We start from the raw sequence: 22641 nt of genomic DNA, 5'->3' as shown, positions 1-22641 counted from the left end.
TTACAAGGAATAAATATTATACATAACGCTGAAACATTAACTATTGGCATCAGGTGTTCTTTTTGTGCTGGTCCATCTGAAAATCACAGTATCTGGGGAAACTGATAGTGATCAGATTCAAAATCATGTGGATAGAATAATGTCCATCTCCTCTGCCTTTTCTTTATCGTATCCATTATTGATCTTTTTAGCCCTTAGAATCTCCAAGACATCTGCCATACCTGACCTCATGTCTTTCTTACCTTGCAGGCACTGAAATGCTAACTCGGCTACTGCATTTATCATCTTTCTTACCTTGCAGGCACTGAAATGCTAACTCGGCTACTGCATTTATCATCTTTCTCACCTTGTAGTCTGAACCGAACCACCGTTGACCATCATAAACTACAAAAACAAATTAATCCTATTATACATACAACATAAAGATGGTTTATTCTATGGTAAAACATGATTGGAAAGTTTGAATTATGGTATACAATACAAATTATTTGAGAAATGAAACTAGCAATCATAAGAACATCCTTTACCCAAGGAAAACAAGTTAGCATCCAGTCTTGATGCCAGAAACATATAAAGTGAATAAGAAAAAAATAAAGAGAATACATAAGAATGCAGCAAAAGCTACACTTCCAAGCAATCACCATAGAATCAGCATCATGTTAAGTTCCTCGTCCTTCAAATTCAACATGGAAGGATACTTATTGTTTTGTGGTAAGAACTTATCAAGAGCAGACGAGAGAAAAGGAGTGAAAGAATACTTTTTCATTCATCTGGAAAGTTCTCACTTGTTGCAATTAAGAAGTCTAAAATGGTACTATGTTTCATTGAAACCTTGTTCATCAAAGCGAAAGGTACACTTCTACCAGTGGGAGGTTAAAGTTCATTGGAGTTTTCCTTAATGATGATGGGTTACTTAAAATGATGTGTTTTGCGTTCGCTAAAGCAAATGTTGATAAACATGTCCACAGGCATAGGAGAAGTACACCTGTTATGTAACGGGCGGCATGTAGTGTCACTCTACTGATAATGAGAATCACACAGAGGACAATAGCTTTGGTCATCGTATTGTGTGATTGGCTTGTTAGATTGTTTCACATTTGAGGTTCGTAGTGGGAGCTATCAACTGATGTGGATTAAGTTGTTGGCTACCTAATCACTTGGTCGCCAAAGCGAAGATTTGAAATGGGCTAGATGGGATCTCAATCCACTAGGAAAGCCAACGGGCTTTCCCGAGTTAATAGTGAGTGTATAGGCTTGAGGAAAAATAGTGGGAGCGTTTTAATAAAAGACCATATCAAATAATATAAACTTTATATTGACTTACTTTTATGTATTGGAGATTCATTTAAAAATGAGCAATATCAACCTATGATTGATAATCGAGAAAGAAAATAGGGGATGGATCTAATTTCTTGGACTGGTATCAAAACTTCAGATTGTACTAAAGTCCAAAAGAAATTATAACCTTGACAAGCCTCATTGGCTGAGCCTGATCTTGATGCCACTTAGGAAGTAAAGGAAACTTACCAAAGGTTCTTTGACGATGTTGAGACTATTCAATGCCTTATGTTAGCATCGATGACCGAGCTGCAAAAGCAACATGAGAATATGGAGCTGCTGCATAATTCTGCACCTTAAGGAGTTTTTGAAGGAAACGATTGACATGCGAGGTACAAGGTGTCGAGTGCGTTGTTTAAAAGTCGTATGACCGAGGGAGCCCAAGTTGGTCTTCCGTGCTCAAGATGATTGGGTACATAAAGAGGCTTGAGACTTTAGGATTTAGGTTGGATGCAAAATTACAAATGGATTTAATTCTACAATCCTTACCCAAATGCAAAACAAACCAAATTTCAAACTAATACCTGTTGGAATATGGAGTGGATAATCTTTGTGAGGGATTTCATTATCTAGAGTCAGAGCAGTTCCTTCCCACCCAGTCAACACCATAGGTGAATTTCAAGTCAAATTGCAAGCATCCAAAACATTCATAGTTGGATATTCTTCTACCACCGTATACCTAGCAGCATGTACAACTGGTACTTTAACACGAATATGCGTGCCATCTATTGCCCTAACACAATCTATCATTATTTATCCAATTAGGTAAAAGTACTAGTTAGATTAAGGTGTATGTTTGCGTTGATACCTTAAGTATGGATAGAATCTACTATGTGTTTTGTATTTCAAGTGGCACTTGGAGTCCATTTGGTTGTAAGAGGTATTTATCCTTAACTCTAGATGCTTCCAACACTTATGAAAGTGTGACTAACCATCTCACCGGAGCGATGGAAAAGCAATGAACATGCAATATGCCTGTGCTTGACCTAAATCCAAAGGAATTTAGCAACTTGTTCCTCAACGTAGCTCGTGAGTTGAATGAAGCCCCCCTTCCGTTGCTAAAATTCGACAAAATTACAAATGTTGCGGGACCCATTCGAATCAAATGTCTACCACTTGGTCCAGCAATACGTTGCATATTTCATCCCGAATTCGCTCACTTTGCAAGCGTATGCATGATTAATTCTACTCAAACGTGAAGTAGTTGTGCTGTGGGTTGTTGTGCTAAAACACATCCAACTAGTAGTAGAAACATCATATGATATGATGTATACAAAGATAGCGTACATGATCAAATCAATTATTTAAGTCATCATAGTCAGCTATCTAATAAAATAAGAATGAGACACAACAACAAAAGAGTTATTATCAAATTAAAACAATTAAAAGAACAAAAAGTATAGCAATAATGTCACATATGAACAAACTTTCTGCTGAAGTTGGCTAAATCTCAATGGCCAGAGGCATCACACAGTTTTTACACCATTGCAAAAACTTTACTATGACTGTCGTGTGCAATTTTTTCAAAAGCTAATTTGCAGATAAAGTGTGAGAGAATAAAACTGGGTCAATCATTTTTTCTATTTTTTTTTTGGGTGCACTAATTGGTGTTGAAGCAAAGAAGACATCAGTTCATGGTATTATCATGTAGCCACCATATGGGCCTCAATAGCTATCGTAAGCTTGATTGACAAACCAACCAAAATCTTAAATTTAGATGCACTGCCCAGAAAGTATATGAAGTAATATCAAACTCATACTCAATCAATGTGGGTCAGGACACAACCCTCATACATGTAAGACTAACAACAGTATAGGCCTAAACTCTGAGTCTGAGAAAATCTATACTATTATATTTATAATTTTGCTGGGACTGAATCTAAGGATATTAAAAAGATGGATCCACAAAACAACACAACATAAAAAATAAAAAACCCTAAGAAAATTTAGTTCAATTTTTATTGTGAGAAACTTCAGATCTACTGTTTTAGGGTGAACTGACTCAGTTCAGTTCAATTTATGCTTCAGCAATTATTGAACCATTCAAACCAAATGAATAGCTTTATCAATTTTGGTCTGTTTATTAAAAGAAAAGTATGTTTCAAGGTGAAAATAAGAACCACATAATACAACATAATGTTGATCCCACAAAAGGATATAATCTTGTAAAGGAGAAAAGTTTCCTCAGAGTAAATGAATAAACAGCAACAATGTCCTAAATCTGCATTAAAGGAGGTTACTAACAGATTCAAGGAAGGATTAACACATTTCAAAAACTGCTTGAATCTCTGTATTTTTAGTCAAAGGGTATAGAGGCTCCTAAATTTATCCTATATTTGACCTTATCGATCCATTATTACACTAGGATGCCTGGATATATATATAATACTTTGGGTGAACCTTGAAGAGAGAGCTTTGTGGTATGCCTTATTTGTCATATGGTCTTTATCTTCATTTGCCATTTTGGGCATGTGGCTGATTATTCAAACAAGAGCCAGCCAATTTGATAGATGGGCACTATGTTTTGTTTCTTCAGGAAAAAGAAAAGTTGTTATTACGTTATTTTCACGCTTTCGGGTGTTTGATTTTAGAATGAGAGTAGATCAACGGTTTGGGATTTCTGGAGGATGAGTGCTGCGAACAATGCTCAATAACACTTTACAGAAAGAAAAGATGTTTAATCTATGTGGCACTCTTTTGATCCTAATCTTTGTGGGTTTAACAGTAAGACCTCGGATCAAATCCTAGCAGCAAAACTGACAGAAGATCCATTCGAAAATTTTAAGGGTGACCTACAACAGAATAATGTTTCCCGGTTCCACTACCTTTAAATGGAGTCTACCAAGCAGTAATTCATACAAGAAAATACCAAACGTCTACCAATCAACAGCACTACCCATGACCATCTCCTCTTATTATCAAAGAAAAGTCAGTGAAATAAAGAATCGACTCATAAACAGGCATCAAAATCCAATCATGACAATCACATTCAACAGAAGCAAAAGTGACGAATGACAATCATGCAAATACATTGACAAATCCATAAAAGAAGCAAGAACCCAGAGGGAAATTACCTTATCTCGTGTAATATTCTCTTGGTTGACGTCTAATTTGCGAAAGTGAGAGAAATCTAATACAAACCCAAACGAGTATTGGCGGCAAAGGGATTTGTGTGCAGCAAATTAAAACCATTCGTGTGCAGCAAATTAAAACCATTCGTGTGCAGCAGCAAGAGAATTGTGTGCTAGAGAAGAGTGAACAACAGCGACAGATTTGTAAGGAGTAGAAGGGGTTTTTTGGGATAATTAAAGTTTAAACCAGTGAAAACACTCGATTTAGGGTGTTTTTTATAAACACCTCAAAAATACACTACAAGTTGTGGGGGGTTTTTAAACCAGTCAAAACCAACTATTAAAAATTGGCAAGTAGGGTTTTTAAACACCTCAAAACCAGTTTAATTAAAAACCCCCAAAACCAGTGAAAAAAACTTCCAAGCAGACCCTAACTCTATGAGATTAACAAAGTATGAAGAGCTTGGAAAATGACATATACGATCCTCAATGTCATTATTTCCATAAAAAATAGTACAACACTACTGCAAATACGGTGGCAAGAAACTTTGTTTGGATTATGTTACACTCTTCCTATTCATCACCCACCTTTTATATGTATAAATTACACATTTATCCGTTTACCAATATATCATTATTATTGGAACCGACATGGTCGGCTTTCCAAACATTACTCGTATAATTAAATAGCCATTCTGGTTTATACAACTATACAGCATCACAAAAATGGAGTTGTTCGTTGACTTGAGATTCTCTTCCCGCCATTGTAAATCTCTTCATCCCTCTTTGTAGATCCCCCGGCAGTTCCGTTGGATCAGCACCCACACTTAAAATTTTAGTCCTGATTCTTTTGATTTATTACTAGTTTTTTTCTCTTAACATCCATCAAACTTATGTCCGACTGCCAATTCGGTCACCGTTCGATTGGGTATTTTTGCTCCTTTGAGTTGACTTTGCTTGCTTCAATTTCTTGTCACCAACACTCTTCTGGCTGTATATTCATCATCATAATCACATCCCCTTGCATGGAGAATATGGAATTTGTTGAGTTCAATTTAACTGGCTTGTTGCCACCCTGAGGGCAAATTTTTCCCATTGTGATCACTTGCACCCAACAACCAGTGGACCTGTACAATTGTTCTGATTTGGACCAGACCTGAAGTTGTGATTGCCAATGATGAGACATGCATGGCGTTGAGATTTTGGTGGCTCTGGCAGTTCCCCTATGTATTTATGTGTAACAGTGAAAGAAAGGAATAGTCTTACTTAAAAATTATTGAAACACCAAGTTTATATACTTATATAGGTCATATGGATTTTGAGAATAGTAAAACATACAACCCCTGAAAAAATTCATTTTGCCCCTCCTAATAGCAAAAAGGAGTTTCAATTTCAAGGAGGTATTAATTATTTCTCAAAGTTGATGGACTTCCTGGAATTTAGTCCAAGCAGCAAAGGGTCAATTGTGTTCTAAGAGATGATTATGTATTTGCTTTCAATTGTGTAACATTTCCTGTGGTACTGTAAAGTGTTAATAAGCTCTTGCCCTTTGTTGCGGGCAATAACTAATAAGGTACATTTTATACAACTTAAGATTTAATTATTATATAGATGATGGTATATATTTAAGAATTAACCATCTTCTATGACAAATTTCCTTTCCTCAAAAAGTATACCAAGTAATCTAGAGTTAGCTCATATTTAATATTTTCCTGTAGTTAAAACATCAGAACCAGGTTTATTAATTTGATTAGTAATAGTCAAGGCTGTATAGTTTATAGAACCATCCAGGAAATTGAGAGAATTGAGTTTTAAGCAGTTGCCATTGCATCTCGGCAATGGTCCACTATAAATTGAGTTTTTTTTTTGCTCAAGGGGCAACTGGAATAAATCCAAAAATTAAAATATGAAACGAAAATGCGAGCAATTTGGGTCCCAAATGTTTAGGAAAATAAAGCGTCCCTAAAACTAGAAATGATTAATGACACCCTAAAATTTGAAACAGTACAATTTTTTACGTGCAAAGCACAGTGTGATTGATCAGGTCACAATTAGCCTATTAGTAAAAAAAATACCCCTCTCGCTGCCAAGGTACCAAAATCCCAACTCAGAGCTAACACTCTACTTTCAACTTGCTTGTGATCTATACAATCTAATTGCTAGTTGATTTTTTTTTTTTTTTTTTTTTTAACATAAAAAGTGAAAAACATATGATAAGAAGCCGGGCTCAGACATTGTCTATCATATTTTCTATTAGTTGTTATAATGAAAAAAAAAACCTTAAATATAAAGAAACATTACAAAATTTGGATGAGAGATTAGGAGAAGTTTTATGATAGTTGACATCGTTTTTCTTAAGGAAATCTCATTTAGCATTAGTTTTCTCCTCATACTGAGGGGAAAGTTTAGACTAGCGATTAATACAACAAGTTTATTTCAGTTCTCTTGTGAAATCGTTTAAAATTAAATTATCCACTTGATTAAAAAAGTATCAAAAAGCCCTTCAAAAGATATAAAAATAAAAAAACCCTTGATAGGGGCATAATACTTATAAAGAAAGCCAATGACTTTAATTCTATGCGATATCACATGAAAAAAAAATTAAAAAAACCCTTAATAAAGCTAAGCCAATATTCTATTTCTATGGGCTCAATATGATCCAAGGACAGTTCTCAAAAGTAGACATGTAAAATGGATCGGATCGGCCCGGCCACCTAAACTTTATGGGCCATATTACTGTTTGTTGTAGGTTGGCCCTTCATGATACTAAATCATGCCGGGTCGACCCCAGCCGATTTTGAAACTCAGGGTCGAGCTTTAAAAATGGGCTGGTTCAAGCCCAGCACAAATGTAGTAGCACGAAACTTGGCAAGATTAGGTTTATGGGCTTGGCACGAATGGCTTTATGGGATAAAAATGGACTTGTGGGCTTGTATTAGAATTTTTTAATTTTTTTTATACAAGTATATTGTTCTCAATTACTAATATTGAACAATTTTATATTAAAATTTATTAGAAGAAATAAAGATAATCATAAAATAATTTTTGAAGGAATAAATAATATAGATATATAAAATTTAGTAATTTTTCATTCAATTTATAATAGATATACAAATAATTGGATGAGAGTTGCATCATTATAACAAAGAAATTAGCTATACCACGACACAGCAATATTCACGGAATACACTCTGTGCTGCGTCCAAATGCACTATACCAACTCCAAATCCAGCATAGGCGATTAGTTGCATTAGCTTCGTCGCACAGGTTAAACACCGATGTCGTATTTCATCATAGGTATAGGTAAGTGTATACTGATACCAAAAATGTAGTAATAAACGTACGAGGAACCATTGGCTCTTCACTGCACCAATGCCAAAACTACGTAGCAGTTGATTTGTTTCTTGCTACACCTACGCCAATTTTGTGTAGCCAGTGGTTGGTTTGCCTCTGGCACACCCACGCAAAAGAGGTGTGAGTGATTAGGCCTGCAATCGAACCGAACACGAACAAATAGGCCCGTTCAAAATCATTCGATTTCGTTGTTCGAACTCGAACGACACAAGATGTGTGTTCGTGTTCGTTCGTTAACCCGTAACTGTTCGTGTTCGTTCGATTAACTCGTAAATACCTGTTTGAAAACTCATTCGTGTTCGTTCGTAAATCATTCGTGTCGTCGTAACTCGTTCGTGTTCATTCGACTAACTCGTAAATACTTGTTCGAATAACTCGTTCGAATACCTGTTCGAATAAAAAATATACACTAACTTTCCAATTCATGCTATAAAAACAAATTGCACAATTTAATTATACCCTTAATTCAATATTTGAAAATAACTAACTCTCATATATATTTATATTTTAAATAAATCAATAAAAAACTCAGTAAATAAAATAGTTAACCATCATAAAAATAAAACTTCAAATAAATTAAACAGAACATAAATCTAGAATCGTTCAAATAAATGTGGGTTTGGACTTTGGTTTTTAAAATTTGGGCTGGGAAAATGTGGGTTTTGACTTTGGACTTTGGATATATATATTTATATATATATATTATATATATATATATATTATATATATATATATATGATATAATGTAAATGTGTATGTACAAAATATTATCATACATATATTAATCAAAATAAATATGTTAATATGTTATGAAATTATCAAAATTATAGGTTATCACATAAATATCTAAATATTTTAATGTTAATATGATTTTGTATCAACACACAAAAAGCATAGTAAAATAAAGTCTATTATAATATATGATCAATACCTAGTGTGATTATTTTTATATATAATGGTAATTGTGATATACAAATATTATCATACATATATTAATCATAGGTTAAATATATTATGAATTACCAAAATAAAGATTAATATATTTTTATCATTATATAATTATCATAAATATTTAAATGTTTAATATATATTTTGTATCAACACCCATAAATTTATAGTGGAAATAAAGTCTATGTAATATATGATCATAAATATGTGATTAATTTGTTATAGATATATAATAGATATATATATATTTTATATCATATTGTATAGTATATATGTTGTATCACTACCTATAATCATAAGTGGTATGAGAGTTTATTGTAATATATGATTAATACAAATGTGTGATAATTTAGGTTTAATTAAACTTTATATTATTAATTGTTATGTTATACATCACTTAGATACAATATGTATGTTTATCAAATGTACTATCTAATTTATTATTAGACTAAATGCTATTTGATAATATGTAATTAGTGTTTAATATCGTGTTAATTATTAATGAGAGTCAGTGTTGTTATTTGAATCTCGTTTTTAGTATTTTTGTAAATTAATGATGGTATTTTTATTTTGTTGAACATTAATTATTTGATTTTGTTATATATATCAGATATCGTTGTTCCATTGTTGTTTCTACCGAGAAAAATTGATTTTTCTGTTCAGCAAATATAAACTTTTTTAGTATTAATCATTTAATGTTAAGTATTAATTTATCTTAAATGTAAATAGTTTGCATTCATGTATATCTCTACGTAGGTATATTAAGTATTTGATACATTCGATTTGTACGAATCTTTTTAAATTCATATAAATTAATGCATTGAATGATATTTTATGCATTGTACATGGATTATGTGGATATCTTATGCAGGTGTGCTGATGCTCTGAAACTTCTATGAGATAATTGGGCAATTGGTCAAATGAAAGAGGGTGTCTCCGCTGTAAGAAGATGGGAGGACCTAGATACTGACATATTGGTGAAAATCTTCCTATCTTTTGATGTCTTCCAGTTGACTTTAGGGATTGCTCACGTTTGTAATTCATTGCGTATAGCTTGCTATGATCCTCTGCTTTGGAAAACTTTTGATTTGTCAATGTTGAGATCAAATTTCATCAAAATCCCATTAGAGCCATATGTTTATGTGGATGAGTGTTCTGATAAGACATTGACGGGTTTGTTGAAGATTTCGTTGAGTCTCAACCGGGGATACATAAGAACCTTGATTTTTCACTTCAATTTGTATGTAGGGGACGGACAATTTACTTATATTGCTAAAAGGTAATTTTTTTATGTTTCTGTTTAAAACCTTGCTGAAAGGTTTTTTTTAATTCTTGCTGTTTATTGACTGAGTCTTTGGCATTGCCTTTGGTACCAATGATCATCATCTTTAATTTTTTTTTGGTACAATGAATTGGGAAGTAAGTCAATCGCTATCCTGTCTTGAAGAAAAATTATGCATCCTTTTTGCTTCTGTGTCTTGCTAGCACTTGAGACTGCAAGTCGATCGTCATCCTGTCTTCGTGTGGATACTGAGAGTTCTCTTATCTTAGAGTGGGACCGATTCGTATCGATTGAAGGAGCCTCCAAACGCAAGTATGAAATCTGGAAATTTTATATTCAATATCTGTTCATATGTAAATTACGTAAATTGGGTATAAGGTTCTTGGGTTCAATGTTGTTGTTGGGGATTTTATTTTTGTTTTCCGCTACATAAACCCCATCATCGACTAACAGTGGTGTCAGAGCCTTCCTTATACCTTTTACGTTATTATTCGACGTTTGGTTGAATTGATTTTGATATGTATTGATTATGTTATTGCATGATGTGTAAAAACTGATTTTTTGTGTGTTAAAAATCTATTGCTGCTTCACAGTTTGCATGCGACTGTTGCATGTTGTCGCACGGGGAGGAGTGCTGGCCACATGCTCCAGCATGTGGCCTTGGGCTGTACCGCCGCAAATGGCACAGCAGTAGCCTTGTGCGACTACACCAAGGCTACTGTCGCATGCAGCAGTGGCGCATGTGAATGCGCCGCTACTGTCCTCTTGATTGGATGCTGTTTTGGGGCTGCCCCATGGTGGCCAAGTGCTCGGTTGGCACTTGGTTTTTCAACCAAGGGCCTGATCTGGTGTGCGTTAAAACGTGCACCAAATCTGGATTTTTTTTTTTTGGGCAGCCCACGTAAAGATGCAATGGATTGAATTTTGGGCTGTGATCGCATTGTTGTGTGATATTTTTAATCCATAATTTTCTAAAAAATGTTGCTGCATGTTAGAAACATTCTAGAGGCCCAATTGAGTGAGGCTCGATAACAAAGGACTAAAATGAAAATTTTAAAACTTGTTGGACTTGAAACAAACACTGCCAAAATTCAAGGTAACTTGTAATTTACCAACCTAATCAAAATTAAATTTTGATGTTTATGCATGATTCTTGTTTGTGAATATGCATGGTGCTTGGTGCATAAGCCTACGAACCTAGTTTAATTGTTTTGGGTTATGTAATTTAAAATAGGGTCTACGTGCCCTGCCTTTCTCTAAACCTCCAATGTAACTTCTTTCTCTTATCTCACTCCCCTCGAATGTAACTTGAGGTTTCTTTTCAATAATGTAAAATGTAATTTTATTTTTGAAAGTTGTGTAATGTTCGAGAAGAAGAAGCGATGGAAGGGAAGGAGGCAAAATTACTTGAAGAATCCATTTCCTTTTAAACCTAGGTTGACCTATCGATTCCTCTTGACTTGAGGAAATAGGTTTTAGTTAAGGCTAAGCACCAACACGTTTATTTTATGCTTAGTATGCATGCTAAGGGTGTATGTTATGACTATAACATGCTAAGAAAGATAAAATTGGTGAGACATAAAATAAAACCCCTCAACTAAAGTATATTAAGTCAAAATTGAAATGCCTTCCATCACCATGTCTTTAATCAAACTACTGTTCATTGAAACCTTGTTCATCAAAGCGAAAGGTACACTTCTACCAGTGGGAGGTTAAAGTTCATTGGAGTTTTCCTTAATGATGATGGGTTAACTTAAAATGATGTGTTTTGCTTGTTCGCTAAAGCAAATGTTGATAAACATGTCACAGGCATAGTAGAGAAGTACACCTGTTATGTATACGTGGCGGCATGTAGTGTCCACTCTACTGATAATGAGAATCACACTAGAGGACAATAGCTTTGGTCATCGTATTGTGTGATTGGCTTGTTAGATTGTTTCACATTTGAGGTTCGTAGTGGGAGCTATCAACTGATGTGGATTAAGTTTGTTGGCCTACCTAATCACTTGGTCGCCAAAGCGAAGATTTGAAATGGGCTAGATGGGATCTCAATCCACTAGGAAAGCCAACGGGCTTTCCCGAGTTAATAGTGAGTGCTATAGGCTTGAGGAAAATAGTGGGAGCGTTTTTAATAAAAGACCATATCAAAATAATAATAAACTTTATATTGACTTTACTTTTATGTATTGGAGATTCATTTAAAAATGAGCAATATCAACCTATGATTGATAATCGAGAAAGAAAATAGGCTGGATGGATCTAATTTCTTGGACTGGTATCAAAATCTTCAGATTGTACTAAAGTCCAAAAAGAAATTATATATCCTTGACAAGCCTCATTTGGCTGAGCCTGATCTTGATGCCACTTAGGAAGTAAAGGAAACTTACCAAAGGTTCTTTGACGATGTTGAGACTATTCAATGCCTTATGTTAGCATCGATGACACCTGAGCTGCAAAAGCAACATGAGAATATGGACGCTGCTGCCATAATTCTGCACCTTAAGGAGTTTTTTGAAGGAAACGATTGACATGCGAGGTACAAGGTGTCGAGTGCGTTGTTTAAAAGTCGTATGACCGAGGGAGCCCAAGTTGGTCTTCATGTGCTCAAGATGATTGGGTACATAAAGAGGCTTGAGACTTTAGGATTTAGGTTGGATGCAAAATTACAAATGGATTTAATTCTACAATCCTTACCCAAATGCAAAACAAACCAAATTTCAAACTAATACCTGTTGGAATATGGAGTGGATAATCTCTTGTGAGGGCATTTTTCATTATCCTAGAGTCAGAAGCAGTTCCTTCCCACCCAGTCAACACATAGGTGAATTTCAAGTCAAATTTGCAAGCATCCAAAACATTCATAGTTGGATATTCCTTCCTACCACGGTACCTAGCAGCATGTACAACTGGTACTTTAACACGAATATGCGTGCCATCTATTGCCCTAACACAATCCTATCATTATTTATCCAATTAGGTAAAAGTACTAGTCTAAGTATTTAAGGTGTTATGTTTGCGTTGTATACCTTAAAGTATGGATAGAATCTACTATGGTTTTGTATTTCAAGTGGCACTTGGAGTCCATTTGGTTGTAAGAGGTATTTATCCTCTAACTCTATGATTGCTTCCAACACTTTATGAAAGTGATGACTAACCATCTCACCGGAGCGATGGAAAAGCAATGAACATGCAATATGCCTAGTGTCTTGACCTATAATCCAAAGGAATTTAGCAACTTGTTCCTCAACTGTAGCTCGTTGAGTTGAATGAAGCCCCCCTTCCGTTGCTAAAATTCGACAAAATTCTACAAATGTTGCGGGACCCATTCGAATCAAATGTCTACCACTTGGTCCAGCAATACGTTGCATTATTTCATCCCGAATTCGCTCACTTTGCAAGCGTATTGCATGATTAATTCTACTCAAACGTGAAGTAGTTCGTGCTGTGGGTTGTTGTGCTAAAACACATCCAACTAGTAGTAGAAACATCATATGAATATGATGTATACAAATGATAGCGTACATGATCAAATCATCATTATTTAAGTCATCATAGTCAGCTATCTAATAAATAAGAATGAGCACACAACAAAAGAGTTATTATCAAATTAAACGATTAAAAGAACAAAAAGTATAACAATATAATGTCACATATGAAACAACTTTCCTGCTGAAGTTGGCTAAATCTCAATGGCCAGAGGCATCACACAGTTTTTACACCATTGCAAAAACTTTACTATGACTTGTCTTGTGTCAATTCTTTTTCAAAAGCTAATTTGCAGATAAAGTGTGAGAGAATAAAAACTGGGTCAATCAGTTTTTTTTCTATTTTTTTTTGGGTGCACTAATTGGTGTTGAAGCAAAGAAGACATCAGTTCATGGTATTAATCATGCTAGCCACCATATGGGCCTCACTTAGCTATCTGTAAGCTTGATTGACAAACCAACCCAAAATCTTAAATTTTAGATGCACTGCCCAGAAAGTATATGAAGTAATATCAAACTCATAATCTTAATCAATGTGGGTCAGGACACAACCCTTCATACATGTAAGACTAACAACAGTATAGGCCTAACATCTGAGTCTGAGAATATCTATTACTATTATTTTATTTTATAATTTTGCTGGGACTGAATCTAAGGATATTAAAAAGATGGATCCACAAAACAAACCTAACATAAAAAATAAAAAACCCTAAGAAAATTTTTAGTTCAATTTTTATTGTGAGAAACTTCAGATCTACTGTTTTTATGGGTGAACTGACTCAGTTCAGTTCAATTTATGCTTCAGCAATTATTGAACCATTCAAACCAAGCTGAATAGCTTTATTCAATTTTTGGTCTGTTTATTTAAAAGAAAAGTATGTTTCAAGTGAAAATAAGAACCACCATAATCACAACATAATGTTGATCCCAAAAAGGATATAATCTTGTAAAGGAGAAAAGATTTCATCAGAGTAAATGAATAAACAGCAACAATGTCCTAAATCTGCATTAAAGGAGGTTACTAACAGATTCAAGGAAGGATTAACACATTTCAAAAACTGCTTGAATCTCTGTATTTTTAGTCAAAGGGTATAGAGGCTCCTAAATTTATCCTATATTTGACCTTATCGATCCATTATTACACTAGGATGCCTGGTATATATATATAATACTTTGGGTGAACATCTGAAGAGAGAGCTTTGTGGTATGCCTATATTTGTCATATGGTCTTTTATCTTCATTTGCTATTTTGGGCATGTGGCTGATTATTCAAACAAGAGCCAGCCAATTTGATAGATGGGCAAACTATGATTTTGTTTCTTACAGGAAAAAGAAAAGTTGTTATTACGTTATTTTCACGCTTTCGGGTTGTTTGATTTAAGAATGAGAGATCAACAGGTTTTGGGATTTCTGGAGGATGAGTGCTGCGAATCAATGCTCAATTAACACTTTCAAAGAAAAGATGTTTAATCTATGTGGCACCTCTTTTGAATCCTAATCTTTTGTGGGTCCTTAACAAGTAGACCTCGGATCAAATCCTTAGCAGCAAAACTGACAGAAGATCCATTCGAAAATTTTATGGGCTGACCTACAACATTGAATAATGTTTCCCGGTTTCCACTACCTTTAAATGGAGTCCTACCAAGCAGTAATTCATACAAGAAAATACCAAACGTCTACCAATCAACAGCACTACCCATGACCATCTCCTCTTATTATCAAAGAAAAGCTAGTGAAATAAAGAATCGACTCATAAACAGGCATCAAAATCCAATCATGACAATCACATTCAACAGAAGCAAAAGTGACGAATGATCAATCATGCAAATACATTGACAAATCCATAAAAGAAGCAAGAACCCAGATGGGAAATTACCTTATCTCGTGTAATTATTCTCTTGGTTGACGTCTAATTTGCTGAAAGTGAGGAGAATCTAATACAAACCCAAACGAGTTATGTGCGGCAAAGGGATTTGTGTGCAGCAAATTAAAACCATTCGTGTGCAGCAAATTAAAACCATTCGTGTGCAGCAGCAAGAGAATTGTGTGCTAGAGAAGAGTGAACAACAGCGACAGATTTGTAAGGGAGTAGAAAGGGGTTTTTTGGGGATAATTAAAAGTTTTAAACCAGTGAAAACACTCCGATTTAGGGTGTTTTTATAAACACCTCAAAAATACACTACACTGGTTTTGGGGGGTTTTTAAACCAGTCAAAACCAACTTATTAAAAATCTGGCAAGTAGGGTTTTTAAACACCTCAAAACCAGTTTAATTAAAAACCCCCCAAAACCAGTGAAAAAAACTTCCAAGCAGACCCTAACTCTATCGAGATTAACAAAGTATGAAGAGCTTGGAAAATGACATATACGATCCCTCAATGTCATTATTTCCATACAACAATAGTACAACACGACGGCAAATACGGCGGCAAGAGACTTTGTTTGTATTATGTTACACTCTTGCTCAATTCATCACCCACCTTATTATATGTATAAATTTACACATGTATCCCTTTATCAATATATCACTATTATTGGAGCTTTCCAAGCATTACCTCATATTTATTAAATAGCCATTCCTGGTTTATAAACTTATACAGCATCACAAAAATGGAGTTGTTCGTTGACTTGAGATTTCTCTTCCCGCCATTGATAAATCTCTTCATCCCTCTCTTGTTAGCATCCCCCGGCAGTGCTCCGTTGGATCAGCACCCCACTTTAAAATTTATAGTCCTGATTCTTTTGATTCTATTACTAGTTTTTTTCCTCTTAACATCCATCAAACTTCATGTCATGACTGCCAATTCGGTCACCGTTCGATCTGGGTATTTTTCTGCTCCTTTGAGTTTGACTTTGCTTGCTTCAATCTTCTTGTCACCACCACTCTTCTGGGCTGTATATTCCATCATCATAATCACATCTCCCTTGCATGGGATAATATGGAATTTGTTGAAGTTCAATTTCAACTGGCTTGTTGCCACCCCGAGGTCAAATTTTCTTCCCACTGTGATCACTTGCACCCAACAACAAGTGGACCTGTACAATTGTCCTGATTTGGAACCAGATCTTGAAGTTGTGATTGCCAATGATTGAGACATGCATGGCGTTGAGATTTTGGTGGCTCTGGCCAGTTCCCCTATGTATTTTATGTGTAACAGTGAAAGATAAGGACTAGTCTTACTCTAAAAATTATTGAAACCACCAAGTTTATATACTTATAATAGGTCTATATGGGATTTTGAGAATAGTAAAACATACACCCCTGAAAAAATTCATTTTGCCCCTCCTAATAGCAAAAAGGAGTTTCAAATTTCAAGGAGGTATTTAATTATTTCTCAAAGTTGATGGACTTCCTGGATATTTAGTCCAAGCAGCAAAAGGGTCAATTGTGTTCTAAGAGATGATTATGTATTATGCTTTCAATTGTGTAACATTTCCTGTGGTACTGTAAATAAGTTAATAAGCTCTTGCCCTTAGTTTTGCGGGCAATAACTAATAAGGTTACATCTTTTATACAACTTAAGATTTAATTATTATATAGATGATGAGTATATATTTAAGAAATTAACCATCTTCTATGACAAATTTACTTTCCTGTTCAAAAAGTGTACCAACTAATCTAGAGTTAGCTCATATTTTCCTTTAGTTAATAACATCAGAACCGGTTTATTAATTTGATTAGTAATAGTCAAGGCTGTATAGTTTATAGAACCATCCAGGAAATTGAGATGAATTGAGTTTTTAAGCAGTTGCCAATTGCCATTCGGCAATGGTCCATTTNCTGTATTACCATCTGAAAAAACTGTAAAGATTTCCCAAAAACACCACAAAGATACAAAGCAACTCACATTTGAAAGAAAAAATAAAATAATCCCATATGAATGCACATTGACCTCTTAAATAAGAAATTAAAGCAATATGAAATAACTTTTGCATATCATACCTCACCACAAGTTTGGAAAGTCCAACATATATGGCCGTTTGATAAATCCATAAAATATATTTTTCCTTTGTAGCATCCAACAACAACCTAGTACCACCACATATGAAAAATATTAACAGCCCTTGTAATGCCTGGCAAAAAATGGGAACAACATGACAAAGCACACACAATAATTTGAACAACCTGAGAAAAGTCACCAACAATTGCTGCCGGACATTCAACTCGACCTTCTAGTTTGATTTCCCATTGGACAGAACCACTAATCCAGATATGTGATAATACAATACTCAAGTTAGAAGATGAAGATCATGCTCAAATGCTTGAAACATACCATGCCTGATGCCTTGTTAGAAATAAATTAGTTTCCTTAACTGAAACATGAATGAAAATCTCTTGCCCACCTTAATCTAAATGAATATTAATCCTTCCCTTTTTTCATGATGAAAACTTTGATAACCAGTATCAATGTAAAACTTGCAAGCTTGTATAAATGTCAGACAAGCAACCTCAGGCATATTATACATAACCAATTATGTTTACGGCAATCTACAAAAAGTATATACACAGGATACTGTGGATGTCATATCAAACACAAATCTAAGCTTGGCCCTCTACTTATGAAAGCATACAAAATAAACACAGAAGAAAATTTATATCTTAAAAGATTTCAAGAATAAAGTAGAAACAACAAACTGACACTTTGTATGACCATTTGACACATTATCCTGTATAGATATGGTATAGGTTGAACCAAATTCTCGACAAAGTCCATATGGCGAAAAATTCTGAAGCAGAAAGCAATTTCAAGTGTCTATGATAGAGGTGATAATAAGTGGAAATTGCGAACCAATGAAACACTTACATTGGGACATCATGGGTTGATCATATTCAATTTTGAGTACATAGATGTTAACATAATTTTGCTATCAACCTTTTCCCATAACTTGTTAGATTAAAAATAATTAACAGTCTAGGGTTTTTATTTCAAGTATTTAAACAACTGGTTTGAGTTTTGTCAAATATTCGACCCAGTTACAAGTGTTTATATGTAAAAATATTAGCTTTCATAATTTTTGTAACAGAATTAATACATATGTTTAGATGTTATCCAGTAAAAACAAACATATCATTCAAATTTATACATTAAAAGATATTCTAACTACAGTCAAATCCTAAACTATTCATTTCAGACAAAAGAATATACACTACCTTAGATTTTTAAGTTTACATCAACCATATACATCAATAATTATAAGAAACGGAGAGAGCGAATCCAGAATAACTATCATTGACAGAGCAATCAAATCATGATTCAACCACCACAACTACGCATGACAGAGAAATGAAGAATTATATCTATTATAATAGTAATTATAGCAATAAAAATGCATCTTTTAGAAGTATATAAACTACATAATTTGATTTGCAAAGGCTACAGAATGGCGCTTACCTTTTAGCATTAATACAAAGAAATTTGTGTGAGTGGGACCCAACAAAGAGATAAATATCTGAATCTTTAAGGACAACAACTGGAGATGCATCAACACAAGACTCCAAGTGAACTTTCCACAATTCTTGCATATAAACTTTTCTCTCTCTTGGAACTTCAACTGAACAGGTTACTTGACAAGTATGATTACCCCTATACTTCTCGTCATACATAACCTTGTTGCAACGACTGAATGAACATGGCACGGGTGGTGATGGCGCATTCCATGAAAACCCATCCTTTTGACCAGTAAACTTTGGAGTGACATCTTTATTTGAATCCACTTTCAAATGTTTTAAGGGTATAACTTTTACATCTTCATTATATGAAGCCGTCAACAACCCTCGTGTAAGTATATCATCATTTGAGTAATAAAATGAATGAAATGCATTCCCCACATCAGCTTCTTGATCCACCTTGCAATTAGCATCTGCTCTAACATCTACATTAAATGACCCCCTTTTCTCAAGAAGAGCAATATGAAGCTTGGATGGAGTTGGAAAGGTGTAAACCATCCTCATATTTATCCCTAAACTATGAGCAACATGTGCTGCAGCAACGGAATCACCACCCACAATAAAAAAATTATCACTGTTGGAAACCTCTTCGATCATCAAAGCATCAGCAAAGGCCTTTCAGAAAAAATTCTAAATGAGTTAGTTTCACTTCTGTGACGATACAACGCAGATAACATGGGTTTGATCATAAATAAAGGTGGGGGAAGGGAAAAAAAAAATTAGCACTATAGACAGCAAACCTTTTTGATAACTTTCAAAAGGTCATCAGTCTTGGTCTCACTGATGATATCATGAGCAGACCCAGTGACATTTATACTCGCTAACGATGCATAATCAACTTTTCCATTAGAAGACATAGGCAATGACTCCATAATGACGAAGCGGCTAGGAATCATTGCTAAAGGAAGTCTGTTGATCATCCAACTTTTTATAGATTCTATACATATTTCCCCAGATTTATCCTTCTCTTGTAACAATATAAATGCTTGAAGGAGTGCAGGCTCCCCCTGAACATTGCGAGATATCACAGCAGCATCAACTACGTCTGGATGTTCCCTTAGTGTATATTCAATCTCCTCTAAAGCCATACGTTGCCCGTTAACCTTTACAGTGCGATCTTTTCTACCCAAGAAAACCAAGTCACCACTTTGAAGTCTTTGGGCAAAATCACCAGTTCTGAAGTACAGTACGCTTCCACAGTTGACAGAATAGTTACAAATCGATTTCTTATGTAGCTTGACAAACTCTGAAGACATAGAAGTTGATTCAGAAAAGTATCCGCTAGAAACGCAGAGACCACCAACATATATTTCTCCGTGATTAGGTGTATCAGTATCACTTTCAACAAGCACTACATTGCAATTTGAAATAGGGATACCAATTGGTACACTTGTAAGTGTCTCTGTCTCCAAAATCGTTGGCAAATTCTTGCAATCAAAATATGTGCAGTCTCCAGATACCTAAATAAAGCTAAATCATGTTAACTAAACAATAAAAGCTAAATTACAATATGTGCAACCACAGAAGCACATGGTTGCAACATCTTTCTCAAGACCTTAGTTGAAACAACCAGTATTCGCATTAAGAACTCATATGAAACAAACAAAATAAAAGAAAAAGAAGAAAGCAACAAATAAGAAGAATTGCACTATATTTGATACAAGAAGAATTATGGTATCCATACAAGGACTGAATGCACAATCATATAATAAATGATAAATGAATAAGATAGATGTGATTATGATTCAAGAATACTGAAATCGTTATTAGACTTTCAGATCAAAAAACATTTACTCAATAAGTTTTCTTGGAACTCTAAAATCAGATTACCAATAACTAACCTCTGTACTCCCATATAAATTCAGGATAGAGAGATTCGGAAGTAACGTGGAAAGCATATTCCACAAGGATAAAGGTAGAACTTCACCACTGAGCACTAACAATTTTAATGAATGTAGAATCAAGTTATGTTGACTTTGCAAAGAAGGAAGTATTGCCCTTAGCACTGACGGAACAGTGGTAAGCCTACAAATAGAATAAGCCTACAAAAGTAGACTCAATAATAAACATTAGCAATAGAATCAAAACATCAATAGAAGAATCTGTCACTAGAAAGTAATATAGGAGCAATTGCATTCTTGCATACAAAAGTAAACAACAAAAGATTAACACTCATATGGATAAACCATTATCACAGTCAAGTTACTACATGCAAACTTATCTTTTCATACAATAAATATCTTATTTCGAAATTTTAAGACTTCCACCTTCACACAAAATTTCTAATTTGAGGTGCATGTACAATCTAGCTACAATAGTTGTTGTATTTATGCTAAAAGATGGCATCCCAACTTTGAATACATAACACTACCATAAATAACATAGGACAAAGAACAAAAGTGCATTAAGTGTACCTGTAAATAATGGATGATAGAAAACAAATTCGTTTTGAGCTCCATAGTGGGAGGTATAACAAGAGAACAAGCGGTAAGAATAGCACTAAGAAATTCTTGTAAGTGATCAACAAAGCTAATTGACGTCTTGAACAATAAAACTTCCTCTCCATTCAGGGGATACAAATCTTGCATCCATAAAAACCTGTTTAAAAGACCTTAAAAACACAAATAAAAGAGATAGCATCATCAAATAACGGAAGAAAAATAAAATTTGAGTGGTGCTGCATGTACAAACTTAGTATACAAACTGATGCAGCATACCTCATTGATGGCTACATCATTCATCAATGTTTCTTGAGTTTTTACATGCATTCATTTATTCACTTTACAACTTATCAGTTTGTATAGATTAGTTTGTACAAAGAGTTTGTATACGTAGTATTATTCATAAAATTATCAATAACTCTAACCGTTTACCTTGCTCAGTGCCACATACGCCTTTAGGCGTTCCCGTGGAACCTGAGGTGTACATCAAATAACAGAACAATCTCTGCCTCTGGCTTTGACAATGCCAAACATAATTTAATTCCGATGGCCCAATTGTCTCTGAAACACTCTGTTCCATGGAAAAACACAACACAGGACAAATCCCACATTTTACAAGCCAATGTGATTCATGAAGCAGCTCACCAAACGAAGACCCACATGCAATAACAAGACGAACATTGGAAGAGGAAATAATTGACATTATTCTATGTCGTGGCCATGAATGATCCAGAGGCAAAAAAGCCTCCCCAATTCTCAAAATCGAAAGAACAGAAATTATGTACTCCACCGATGGTGTCATATATAACCCAATAATTTTTGGCGTATACAGCATATCATTCTTCATCAACTCAGCCTCTAAATTATTGCCTGCAAATTAAGCCAAGATAATCAATTAGAATCAAAAAGAAAAAATAACAGTCGCAAAGCAATGTGATAATTTAAGAAAATAACCATCAAGAATGCGACGAAGGCGAGAGCTCAAGGAATCAATCGACGCCAACAACTGACCAAAAGTGAAAAAAAGGTCTCCTTCGTAAGGATATTGTTTGGTTTTTATCAATTTTTTCCCGGAAGAAGATGCGTGAATCACAGCAATTTTGTTGGGGTTTTCTTTTACTGCTCTCAGAAACTCGTGTGATATGCAGCAGTGGGGCTGATTATCGGTCATTTCAACTCAGTTTTTTTCCTTTTCTTCCAAGTGATCATGAAAACCGTAATAAGAAACTGCTTTTTGACAACAAACTCGAATGTAATGGGCAATGCTAGCGATA

General features: G+C 34.6%; 2 protein-coding genes across 2 annotated transcripts in view; both read right to left on the bottom strand.

The window, feature by feature from the left end:
- Window positions 1-13361, bottom strand: part of LOC116113700 (glutamine synthetase nodule isozyme-like) — a 40191-nt gene extending 26830 nt beyond the window's left edge. Inside the window, 3 exon segments of the mRNA XM_031399858.1 lie at window positions 295-384; window positions 12723-12948; window positions 13149-13361. Of these exon segments, the coding sequence (XP_031255718.1) occupies window positions 295-384; window positions 12723-12948; window positions 13149-13361 (529 nt within the window).
- A 4053-nt stretch (window positions 13362-17414) lies between these two features.
- On the bottom strand, window positions 17415-22405 carry LOC116113704 (putative acyl-activating enzyme 19). Its single transcript, XM_031399866.1, has 8 exons — window positions 22322-22405; window positions 21800-22237; window positions 21341-21537; window positions 20768-20968; window positions 19667-20386; window positions 18871-19541; window positions 17604-17679; window positions 17415-17507 (listed from the first exon to the last, which is right to left on the bottom strand). The coding sequence occupies exons 2-8, from the start codon at window positions 22212-22214 to the stop codon at window positions 17415-17417; spliced, it is 2373 nt and encodes a 790-aa protein (XP_031255726.1). The 5' UTR covers window positions 22215-22237; window positions 22322-22405.
- Window positions 22406-22641: the final 236 nt, after the last annotated feature.

Source organism: Pistacia vera, unplaced genomic scaffold, assembly GCF_008641045.1.
Source record: "Pistacia vera cultivar Batoury unplaced genomic scaffold, PisVer_v2 Contig689, whole genome shotgun sequence".
NCBI lineage: Eukaryota > Viridiplantae > Streptophyta > Magnoliopsida > Sapindales > Anacardiaceae > Pistacia > Pistacia vera.
The sequence above is the reverse complement of the archived record's forward strand: the minus strand, read 5'-3'. Positions and strand labels throughout refer to the sequence as shown.

Bases quoted from the DNA above. Each gene is read 5' to 3' on its own strand.
- LOC116113704 (XM_031399866.1), bottom strand. From the start codon at position 22,214: ATGAAGAATGATATGCTGTATACGCCAAAAATTATTGGGTTATATATG. The intron at 20,969-21,340 runs GTACACTTAATG...CTACTTTTGTAG, and splicing joins CTATCATCCATTATTTACAG to GCTTATTCTATTTGTAGGCT. The intron at 17,508-17,603 runs GTTGTTCAAATT...TGGTGGTACTAG, and splicing joins TTGTTGGTGACTTTTCTCAG to GTTGTTGTTGGATGCTACAA.